This window comes from Myotis nattereri (assembly GCF_964212035.1).
Source record: "Myotis nattereri genome assembly, chromosome: 14".
NCBI classification, from domain to species: Eukaryota; Metazoa; Chordata; class Mammalia; order Chiroptera; family Vespertilionidae; genus Myotis; species Myotis nattereri.
The window spans coordinates 33,325,843-33,338,572 of record NC_138089.1 but is presented as its reverse complement, the minus strand read 5'-3'; the positions used below and the strand labels follow the sequence as shown (position 1 = coordinate 33,338,572).

The 12,730-nt window shown below is 36.5% G+C and overlaps 1 protein-coding gene across 1 annotated transcript in view; it reads right to left on the bottom strand.

Moving 5' to 3' along the window:
* Positions 1–12,730, bottom strand: part of STAG1 (STAG1 cohesin complex component) — a 345,726-nt gene that overhangs the window by 88,922 nt on the left and 244,074 nt on the right. Inside the window, exons 11-13 of the mRNA XM_081106167.1 lie at positions 11,154–11,252; positions 10,015–10,094; positions 2,348–2,455 (exon numbers count right to left, since the gene is read on the bottom strand). Of these exons, the coding sequence (XP_080962293.1) occupies positions 2,348–2,455; positions 10,015–10,094; positions 11,154–11,252 (287 nt within the window). The remainder of the gene's footprint in view (positions 1–2,347; positions 2,456–10,014; positions 10,095–11,153; positions 11,253–12,730) is intronic.

Genomic DNA, 12,730 nt, shown 5'->3' with positions numbered 1-12,730 from the left:
GGGGGTAAGAGATCAACCGAAGGACTTATATGCATGTATATAAGCATAACCAATGGACACAAGACACTGGGGGGCAGGGGAGGCTGGGGGAATGTCAAGGGGGGGGGGAAGGAGACATATGTAATACTCTTTGTAATACTTTAAGCATTAAAACAAAATTTTAAAATATATATATATATATCTATATATATATCTATATATATATCTATATATATCTATATATCTATATATATCTATCTATATCTATGTATCTATCTATATATATATAGAGATATATATCTCCATCCATCTTCTGGTGAGGATTAAAAAAACAAACAAAAAACTTAATAATGTAATTCCTGAGGCTACTCTATAGTTAAGAGTTTAAAGATCACAATACTGAATCATGGGAGAATGCTCAAAAAGATCAATAAGAATCAGAAGTTCTCAAACAAGTTTATGAGAAGCTTTTAGCTGAATAGGAATTGGATTCATTTTCACAAATAACAAATATAAGGGAGCTTACATGTGGATTTCTATGTAAAATATTCCAATTTAAAAAATTTTAGCAAGTATTTCAAATTTAGGAAAATGCAATACAGATTAAAGGCTCGTTCTGGCTCAACTGCTACCAGTTTATGGTCTCTATTATGTAGAGAAATAACCTTTTTAGTTTATTTTTTCTTTGAAATTAGAGCAATAAAGTCTTTCTAAAAACATAAAGCCTTTTGAAAGTTAAGTAGAGAACAGAAGCTAACTAGAATATAATAGTCCTGGAAAAGGAAGAGAAGTAAAAACTACAAAATACCCTTAATATTTATGACAAACAACACCTCAAGATAAATATGAAAATAGCACTATTCTATTAGCCATAGATCAGAGTCACTGGCAAATTTAATATATTAATGTAAAAGTCATGCTTGAAACTCTTGCCTTTACTCTTTAATTACCAGCACACACTAGTACCCAGCTTCTTTCTTACAGAAATTTTTTTTCACATAGACACAACTTTGAGAGGTATTACTGAATAGAGAATAGTTTGCTATTGCAGCACTGAGATCCAAATTCTGGATGGAGGCCTGCTCATTATCAAAGTTAATCATCCATGTACAACAGTTGCTCAGTGCAAGATTTATATCTATGCTTAGCATAGTCACAAATTACTACGTGTACTGGACTTTTGGGTTCATCAGTCACAAAGTTAAATCTATGAATTAAAAAACAAAAATAAGGAAACTCATGTAGAAATGTTTATATTTCACGAACAGATTAATCAACTAATAAATTATATAGTAGATTAAAATATAGTAGATATATGTATAGTAGATAGACCACAATAAAAAATGTATTTCAGAAGACTAATTATAATCATAAACTCTCATTAGCTTTATGTTTTGTCAAAAAATAGATGAGGTTTTACTTTTTAAAAAAAAATATATTTTATTGATTTTTTACAGAGAAGAAGGGAGAGAGATAGAGAGTTAGAAACATCGATGAGAGAGAAACATCGATCAGCCATCTCCTGCACACCCCCCACTGGGGATGTGTCCGCAACCAAGATACATGCCCTTGACTGGAATCGAACCTGGGACCCTTCAGTCCGCAGGCGGACACTCTATCCACTGAGCCAAACCGGCTACGGCAAGGTTTTACTTTTTAATTAAACTGCAACTGTACATATAATTTTCAGCATCACTAAGGATTTTCAATTAAAATAATCCTCATCCCAACAGAAAGAAAAGACATGAAATACTGAGCATTTTAAAGGTTATTCTATTTATTCATTTTTTAGAGACAGAGGAAGGAGTGAGGAAGCCAGGGAGGGAGACAGAGAAATACTGATTTGTTGTTGTTCCATTTATTTATGCACTTATTGGCTTATTCTTGTCTGTGGCCTAACCAGAGATCAAACCTGCAACCTTAGCATACTGGATGATGCTCTAATCAACTGAGCTACCTGGCCAAGGCCTTGAAAGTGAATTTAGATACAAATGTTGAGAAGGTAAGATGAGAATTCAGAATTTTAAATGAAAAAAAAACAAAACAAAAAACAACAACACATAAAAACAAAACACTGATGAAATGAAATATCAATTTCTGAGGGAGCTTTTACAAATTTCATACACTTCTTCAATTTTCATTCACACATTAAAGGGGAACCATCCTTTTAAATTTCACAGAAAAGAGATGTCACAAAGAACATTGTGATTCATGATGTGCACAAAGGCTGTGAGGATATTACACTCCCTAAAATCTGAAATGACCAATTCTAGCACTGTTTTCAGTCACTGCTATTCTCTTCTACGAACTCTAAAACTATAAAGAAACAAAATATAAAAGAACCTGGTTCTCACTTTTTGTAACTCACTTTTTGTGAAGGAATTCTCCAGCTGCAACAGCAACAGGGCGATGTGCTGAGTACACCAAGTGGTAAACATTTTCACAATCTTCATTAGAAAGAGCTTCTTCACTTCCACTGAAAAATTCAAAGTGACATGTGAGTCAAAACAAATGCTTATTTTTAGTTCTAACTTTAAGTTTTGTAAAGTTCATTATAAAAGCTCAAGGCATATGGATTTTATTTTCATCTTTTTAATCTTACTTTGAAAATAATATTTCTCATTTCATTACATAAAATTCCAAAAATACAAATAAAACAAGAAAATAAATTATCCACAATTCTTTCTGCACATAACCATAGACAATGACTATTAATATCTTAGAATATATATTCTCTGAAATTAGCAAGTTCTTTAAATGTGCATGAGATTTTTGTTGGTAAGCACTGGAAAGATATTTATCCGTTTCATAGAGTGAAATTATTATTATGCTATGTAACTTTTCTCTCCATAAATGCCTATTTTAAATTATACACACACACACACACACACACACACACACACACACACACACACACACTAGTGGCCCTGTGCACAAAATTCGTGCACGAGGGGAGGGGGAGGGAGCAGGGGCAGGGAGGGGTATCCCTCAGCCCGGCCTGCACCCTTTCCAATCTGGGACCCCTCAGGGGATTGTCCGACTGCAGGTTTAGGCCACATCCCTGCAGAATCGAGCCTAAACCGGCCGTCGGACATCCCTCTCACAATCCGGGGCTGCTGGCTCCTAACAGCTCACCTGCCTGATTGCCCCTAACCCACTCTGCTTGCTGGCCTGTTTGCCCCCAACTGCCCCCCCTTCTGGCCTGAGCACCCCTAACTGCCCCCCCTTCTGGCCTGATAGCCCCCAAATGCCGCCCCTGCTGGCCTGCTTGCCCCCAACTGTCCCTCCCCTGCCGACCTGCTTGCACCCAACTGCCCCCCCCCCCCACCAGCCTGCTCGCCCCCAACTGCCCCTCCCCTGCCGACCTGATTGCCTCCAACTGCCCCCCCTGCTGGCCTGATCGCCCCTAACCGCCTCTGCCTCGGCCCCGCGACCATGGCTTTGTTTGGAGGGACGTTTGGAAGGTCTCCCGGTCTAATTAGCATGTTACCCTTTTATTAGTATAGACTAGAGGCCTGATGCATGAAATTCATGCAAGTGGCTTGGCCCTTGCAGCCGCAGTGGCTTGCCTCAGCCCTCGCAGCCCCAGCTTCGTCTGGAAGGTCATCTGGCCTAATTAGCATATTACACTTTTATTAATATAGATTTTTTCTTTTTTTATTAATCCTCACCTGAGGATATTTTTTCATTGATTTTAGAGAGAGTGGAAGAGAGAGAAAAAGACAAAGAGAAACATTGATGTGAGAGAAACACATTAAGTAGTTGCCTCCTGCATGTGCCCTGATCAGGGCCTAGGCTGGGGAGGAGCCTGCAACAGAGGTATGTGACCTTGATCAGAATTGAACCCGGGACCCTTCGGTCCACAGGCTGATGCTCTATCCACTGAGTCAAACAGGCTAGGACTAAATTTTATTTTATCACCATATTTACAACACTATTTAGTGTTCTTTTTAAATAAAATTAATCTAATGGTCACAACCAATCCTTTACTAACACTAATTCCTACCTTTCCATTCATGTATTCTTAAAGTATGAGCCATTTCTTAGTTTGCTGAATGTGTCCTTAAGTATTTCCCACCCCAAAAAAAGAAAATATACTATAAAAAATACACACCAAAAATCAACTATTTCTTGATTATAAACATGCTTAAATATGTCTGCTGTCAGTGTAGATTCGCAACCACTAGGTGGACTATAGAATTCTTGAGCTGTACAGGTTTTTGATAACATGTGGGAGTGTAAGCTCATTACCCAGAATTCAATCCTGGAGATGCCTCAGAAGCTCGGACGAAGTTAAGGTATCTGTCAAATACACATAAAATTACAGTGACCTTTGCCAATGCCCAACTTATACCTCTAAATTATAAGGTTGGGCACAAGGTAAGGCCTAAGTTGTCTTATTTTTTGTTTGCCTTTTTTTTTTTTAAATATATTTTATTGATTTTTTACAGAGAGGAAGGGAGAGAGATAGAGAGTTAGAAACATCGATGAGAGAGAAACATCGATCAGCTGCCTCCTGCACATCTCCCACTGGGAATATGCCCGCAACCCAGGTACATGCCCTTGACCGGAATCGAACCTGGGACCTTTCAGTCTGCAGGCCGACGCTCTATCCACTGAGCCAAACCGGTTTCGGCTGTTTGCTTTTTTAAAATATATTTTTTATTGATTCTAGAGATAGGGAGAGGGAGATGAAAACATTGATGGGCTGCCCCACCAGGTATTGAACCCTCAACCTGGGCATGTGTCCTGACTGGGAATCAAACCTGCCACCTCTTGGTTCCTGGGATGACTTTCAATCAACTGAACCACTCCGCCGGGCACTATGGCCTAAGTTTTAACCCCTTAACCCAATTATGTATCATCAGCTATTAGCTAATACCCTCAGGAGAAAGTTAAACTCATAGAAATAAAAATTGAATATGACATTTCAGGAACCTAGGCTCATATATGAGAGGAAAATAAATATATACTAAAAGAAGTAGAAATAGCAAAAAGAAAAAGAATTTAGAGAAGATATAATAGTATGTTAAATTTGACTTTACCTGTTGTTTTTGGAAGAAGATATACCATAAGCCAAAAAAATTAAGGCCAGATTATTTCATGCAAATGCTGTAATAGATGGGAAAGCTGATTTTGTGATCCTTAGCTTATTACTTACCAAAATACTATATAAATAGAAATTAGAGGATTAAGCATTATAATGGGTAGAGAGGATTTCTTTCAGGAGAAAGATGCCAGAAACCTTCTTCCCAAGTCAAACTGGAAAATGTTCCCTATGAAACACTTATAAACATTCCATAGAATTGTGAGAAAGTTTAATAAATGATACTTTGTGAAGAAAAGGCCTAAATGTGAAAAGTTGACTGAGCAACTTATCGTAGCAGATTGAGAGGGTTACAAGGACAGAGTTGTACTTTCTCTATCAATAAACAGTCCATGTTTCTTGTAGGTTAGATATGGCATACTTAAAGAAAGCCAGTCTGAATAGTTTTTAAGAACTTTGCCCAAGAAGACTACTTATAGGGCAAGCAACTCGAACAGAGGAACCCTGAAAGTCAGGGGCTTAGTTATGAAAGTGAATAAGCCAGTGGAGGCATTGACCACTCTGGAAAACTGCAGTTGTAAATACCCAGAGTGGGGAGGTTACTCTGAGGAATCCACATAGCTGAAGAGCCATAACTGTACCTTTTAAATAACACATGTGCAGCCCTTACCTCCCCCAATGAAAATGTAGAAAATTACCTTAAAAAGGGACTTGAAATTAGTGAAAACATTTTCTAAATTCAGGAAGAAAGTAGGATTTTTGGGGGGCTAAACAAGGTCTCAGATGGTTTGATAACATTCTTAAAGAAAATAAACTACTAGGAAAAGATAATCTTGGAGGTGTCTATGAGATAATTACTCTTCCCTGGAAATAAGGAAAGAAGAAATATCAAAGGAACATTTATTCCTGTCTAAATGAGCAAGTACTGAAACTAAATAAGTAAAAAAAAAAAAAAAAAAAAAAAAAAAAAAAAAAAAAAAGTACATCCTTAACATAGGTCTTAAACTCTAGACCAGAGATTTACAACTAGTGTGCAGGAAGAATTTTTAAAGCATGCAATACCTGACTATTTAGTCAAGGGCAATGAATTCTTTTTCCTTAGATTGTCAAATAAAAATTACAACAGCCAATACAACAATAGCCATCTGGTGTGAATGAATCAAAATTATAACCATTTTTGTCAGACTGGCAATAAATATATTTTTTTTGGTGTGCCATAGAATCTTAGTAACTAGTTTATGTATGCCATGAGATGAAAAAGGTTAAAAATCGCTGCTCTAGATAATTCCAATGAAATAGGTGGGTGGAATGTCAGGGTACTTTCTTGTTCAAGGGAAAGATATTGATAAGCTTATAAAATTTACAAGGAAAATTTAACTAGGGGGGCCTAATATTTTAAAGTATTTAAATTTGAAAAGGGAAAAATTCTTCATAAATGAAAAAAATTGTATGTAAGGACAAAATGAACACTACCAGAAGGTGCAAAAATAATGATCATATAGGTTCCAATCTATATACTAAGAAGTATACCAAGCAACAACTTATGAGATAACAACAGTTATGGGAGACGTAACACATCCCTCTTAAAAACCGGACAAAAAATAAGCAAAGGGCCGTGGCCAGATGGCTAGGTTAGTTGGAGCATTGTCCTGTACACCAAAATGTTGCAGGTTCAATTCCTGGTGGGGGTGCATGCCTAGGTTGTGGGTTTGATCCCCAATCAGGGAGGAGGCAACAGATTGATGTTTCTCCCTCCCTCCCTTCTTCTCTCTCTAAAAATCAATAAAGAAACATATCCTTGGGTAAGGCTTAAAAAAATAAAAATAAAAAATGGGCAGCTTGGCCAGTGTGGCTCACAAGTTGAGAGTCGACCCTGGACCAAGAGGTTACCAGTTCAATTTCTGGTCAGGGTACCTGCCCAGGTTGTAGGATCAAATCCCAGTAGTGAGCGTGCAGGAGGCAGGCGATCAATGATGTTTCTCTCTCATTGATGTTTCTATCTATTCCTCTCCCTCTGAAAACCAATAAAAACATTAAAAAACCCCAAAACAAAACCTAAAGGTATAGATAATTTGAATGACACAGTAAATAAATTCAAAATAATGAATTTATAAATACATAACTATATATATTAGTACAGCATACATGATGGGGCAAAAGTAGGTTTACAGTGTTCATGTAAAAAATAATTAATAAACAATAACACAAGAGTAAACTGTTTTGTGTACTCACAATTGCAAACCTATTTCTTGTCCTACCCTGTAGATATATGTTGTTAGAAAACTGACCAAACCAATCAGAACACATTCTCAGATAATGCAATAAAACAGAAAGGACAGCTCTAAAAAATTGATATATTTGGGGAGAACAAAAACACAATAGTGAATAATCTATGATTATAATGGTAATCATAAAGGTAATATAAATATTTATCATTAAATGTCTATGAAAATACTGTACTAGTATGTCCAACTTCTTAGCAGACCAGTAAAGTAATACTGAAATATATGTTTAAATATGATTATTAGAAAACAAGAAACAAATGAGCCAAAAGAAGCAAGTTTTTTTTAAAACAGTAGTAAGATGGACAAACGTCTATCAGGACTAATCAAGAAAAAGAGGACAGAAATAAAACAAATTAAAAAGTGCAATTAACAAAAGAAATAGCAAAGTTTTATGACTATCATAAACTATAAAATAATAAATCTGAAAGCAGTGATGAAATTGATATTTTTAAAAGTTTACAAAAAGCAAAAATTAGCACAAGAAATAAAATTTATATAACCACTGAATAAGTAGAAATGATAATTAAAGACCTTTTCCTCAAAAGTAATGGAAAACTGAAATGTCTTTAACAAGAGAATTCTTTCAAAGTTTCAAGAAAAAGTAATCTCTGTCAGTGAATATTTGTTTCAGAACAGAAAAATGGCAAGAAACTATTGAATATATTTTACAGATAATTCTCTTGATTCTGAAGCTGGATAAAAGACAAGAAAAAAATTATGTCAAATTTACACATGAAAACAGATGTGAAAATCCTAAATAAGACATTAAATATAACATGTATTTTAGTAAAATACAATAAAATCAAATATATTTAATTCAAACAGGATTTAATCTAGAAATGCAATGGTGGTTTACCATTGGACAAATCTGCTGTCAATTAGATTTAGGCTCATCAATGTATGAAAGGAAAATCTCACAAAACAGAACACAAAAGAACTTTTATCATATATCAAAAACATATCTCAGAAATCACAGAAACAAAGAACTTTAGATGCCATCTAAAGAACAAAAAGAATATAAAACACCCCACAACCTGGGCATGTGCTGAAAGTCCTGGCTAATGCAATTAGACAAGAGAATAAAACAAATGTTTTAAGGTTAAAAAGGAAAAGACAAAACTAAAATTGTTTGCAGACGACAGAATAATCTATATAGTAAACCCAACAGAATTAACAAACCATCACAATGCATAGAGTTCTAGTAAGTTGCGTATATAATAACAACATAAAAATTAAAGATTTCTGTTCCTCAGCAAAAACTAAGCAGAAAATATTTTTAACACTAAATATGAATCACATGACAACAAAACCATAAAGTGCTTAAAATTAACCTAATAAATAATGTACAATATCTTTATGAAAAAATTTAAAACTTATGTAAAAGACCAAATAAGATTTGAATAAAAAATTGCACCAGCCCAGGTCCATGTGGAGAGAGATCCCGTATTTGATTCCAACTCCAGGTATAAAATTAAGTTTGCAGTTCCATCCCCAGTCCCTGGTCCCCAGTGGGAATGCATATGGGAGGCAACTGATTACTGTTTCACTCTCACATCGATGTGTTTCTCTCTCCCTTCCTCCTCCCTTCCTCTCTGTCCAAAATCAATAATAATAATTTCTAAAAAAGCATGTCTTGCCCTTGCCAGGTAGCTAAGTTGTTTAGAGCATTGTCCTCATAACACCAAGGTTGTGGGTTCAATCCCTGGTTAGGGCACATATGGAAACAATTAATACCTGCATAAATAAGTGGAACAACAAATCAATGTTTCCCTCTCTCTCAAACACACACACACACACACACACACAACAACAACAACAAATTAAATGGAGTTCAGATATTTAAAATCCCAGCCACTTTTTGAGGAACTAAACAACTATACTTTAAAAATTCATATAGAAGGGGGAAAAAAGTCCACAAATAGCTAAGTAGATTTTTAAAAGAAGGTAAAGAAGGAGTCACCCAATAAGAAGAGGCCATATTTGTAAGACATACTATATTATAAAGCGACCATTTTTGCAGAGTATGATACTAGATTAGAAAGAGAAAAAAATACATGAAAACAATAATAGACCCTATCATAGTTGGTATTGGGACATGACAGATGTGGCATCACAAGGTAGGAGATGATTTTTAATGACTTTACTAGGATCTACATTCTCTCACATTAATTTTTCATAATTTTTAGTCAAAGCTCGGTAAATAAAATTATTAAATCTCTAGCATAGTAATGATGTAATTTAAATGCCTATTACGTTTCTCCTACTTCTATACTATTCCAAAGAAGCCTATTTGAAAATCCTATCTCTTTTGAGGCCTTCTTTCTTTTTTTAAAAGAGAAAGTTCTGTTTCTTCATTGATATTTCCCCTGGACTAGTTTCTTCATTGATATATCCTACATAAAAGAACTTTAATATGAAGGAAACAGAAATAGTCAAAATAAAAAACGAAGAGAGAAAAACAGAAAACATGTTGTTTCAAACCTAACCTTAAAATGTAAAAGTAGAACCTATAGTGATAAGTACAGGGTAGGGCAAAAGTAGGTTTACAGTTGTGAGTACAAGAAACACAGTGCTTACTTTTATATTATTAAACCTACTTTTGCCCCACCCTGTATATTAGGGTTATATTAGTATATGTAAAGTATATCAATAATGCTGGGGAAAAGGACATTACAATATTAATAAGATTTTAACTACACTTACTGAAGTATCAGAGTAACCAATCGAATAGCTTCCACAGCAACATCATATTCCTTATCAAGTGTCATTGATACAATGCGATCCTGAAAATAAATTACAAATCAAATCATCCATGAGCAGAAAACAAGTTGGGACAGACCTAAGGAAATATGTGGGAGAATATATGCAAGACTAAAGATAAATTAAAAGGAAAACTTTAATCTTGAAACAGTATTATCATAGTCCTACTCACAGAAAGGAGGTATGTATTAGGAGAAATGTTCATAATCTAAAATCTTTCTCATTGACTGGCATTCCCTAACACTGAGACAAATAAACGTTAACTTGCAAAATTAATGTCCTAATATATAAAAAGCCAGGGGCCATCACGACTGAAACAACCAGATGGACAACTGAACAACAGGCTGCATGGGGTGACCAGGCCAGCAGGGGGGTTAGTGAGGGATGACCAAACGACTGAACAGCAGGCTGCGTGGGGCAACCAGGTAGGCAGGGGGTTTAGTGAGGGATGACCAAACGACTGAACAGCAGGCTGCGTGGGGCGACCAGGTCGGCAGGGGAGCAGTTAGGGGCGACCAGGCAGGCGGGGGGGGGGGGGCAGTTAGGGGCAATCAGGCCAGCAGGCAGAGGCAGTTAGGGGTGATCAGGCTGGCAGGGGGGCCAGTTAGGGGCAATCAGGCAGGCAGGCAGGTAAGCAGTTAGGAGCCAGCAGTCCTGGATTGTGAGAGGGATGTCTGACAGCCGGTTTAGACCTGATCTCTGAAATCGGGCATAAACTAGCAGTCGGACATCCCCTGAGGGGTCCCAAATTGGAGAGGGTGCAGGCCAGGCTAAGGGACTCCCCCCTTCCCCTGTGCACAAATTTCGTGCATGGGGCCTCTAGTAATTATATAAAGCTGTAATAAAGAAAATCTTGTTTTAAGCAGGAGTCTTTTATCGGCGGCAATAAATAAGAATTCATGCTAGTAATATACTTTGTACAGCAAATATTCACTCATCTACTTAATTCAGATTTATTTAAAGAATATGCAGTAAAGAATATCAACTAAATACTTTTTATGGTAATGTAATTTGCTAAACTAGCTATAAATAGCATTTTTAAAGTGAAAAATAAATTAAGTCTAAGCATTCTTGACGCTTACCTTGAATCGGTTTGTGAATAGCTCCAATTTGGGGAATAATTCTCTGTTGGTATACAGACTCTGTAGAGCTTTCAAACACTTTAGCCTGACTTCTCCTTGCTATAGAAATACAAATAAAACACAACAGAAGCCATCAATGAAGCCAAAAGAATTGAAAATATTTTCTAGTCTTTATGAAGACTGAAGTAATTTTTAGCTTAACCATTCAATTTACTTTGTATTGTAAAACATAGGGTGGAACGGAACAATTGTATAGCCTGTGTTTCATTTATATTTAATAAAAAATGCAATGAAAACCCCTTAGTTACTTGAGAGTAACCTACACCCTTTTCAAACATTTACCAACTCTGATTCAACATGGAATGTTTCCCACCTTATACTGTGGCACTCTGAGAGAATTTTTAACCTAGGATTTCAATTAGAGAAGGGCACCCTAATTTGTCCTTCATGTAAGTACTGAATAATCCTATAGGAAAAACCTAATTTCATATTTAAGGGTCATCATTTATTAATTTAACAAATATTTATGGAATACCTTTTATATTCCAGAAAGAGCAGTTAATAAACAGATAAACAGCAGAATGTTTAAAACAGGCAAAATAAAAGAATGAAGTGTTCTGGGGCTGCCATTTACTAGTACATTATCTATAACTATAGGCTCGGTGCACAAATTCATGCATGGGTGGGGTCCAGCCAGCCCCAATGGGGCTGGCGGTGGGGAGGGGCTGCGGAAGGTTGGCCGGCCGGCCCCGCTCCCGTTTGGGGTGTTGGGGGCCGATTGGGGCCCAGATCAGGCTGGTTGGCCACCACAATGTGCGTCATAGCCACCAGTCTATCCGCCGTTCTGGTTGTTGGGCTTTTATATATATAAAGTTATTAACTTGGAGTAGATATTGGTGATCAAAGTGTATTTAGAATAATTTAAAAATTTATCTAACTCTTTCAAAGGATTCAAAGAAGACGGAAGTTTCAGTTTTTCAAAAAGGAAGCAATGTACTGTAACAGTGGGTATCCAAGTTTTGAGATCAGACAAAACCAGATTTTAATTCCAATTCTATAGCTTATAAGCTACATGAGAGATAGCAAATATATTAATCACTCTAATAGTTTTCTCATTTATGAAATGGTGATGCCAACTTTGTAAGGCTGTTATAAGGATTAAATGCTGTGGTAGCCCTGGCCAGTGTCGCTTAGTGGTTAGAGTGTCGCCTGCATACTGAAGGGTTGCTGGTTGACTCCTGGTGAGGGCACATGCTCAGATTGTGGACTCAATTCCTGGTGGGTGGTGTGCAGGAGGCAGCTAATTGATGTTCCCCTCTCACATCGATATATCTGTCTTTCCCCTCCTCTCCCTCTCAAAAAAAAATCAATTAAAAAAATATAAAAAGAATACCTGGGTGGATGCAGCTGAGAACCTTGAACTCCAAGGTTCCCAGGAATTTGTGGGCCTGAAATTAAGGCTCATATTATCTCTTGTTAGAGGATAGTATGCCCCCAACCCCAGGCTATACGGAAGCCTCAAGTGAAGTAAGTGCCATTAAGGACAATTCTTGTAGCTCTCCTCATGGTCTACAGCA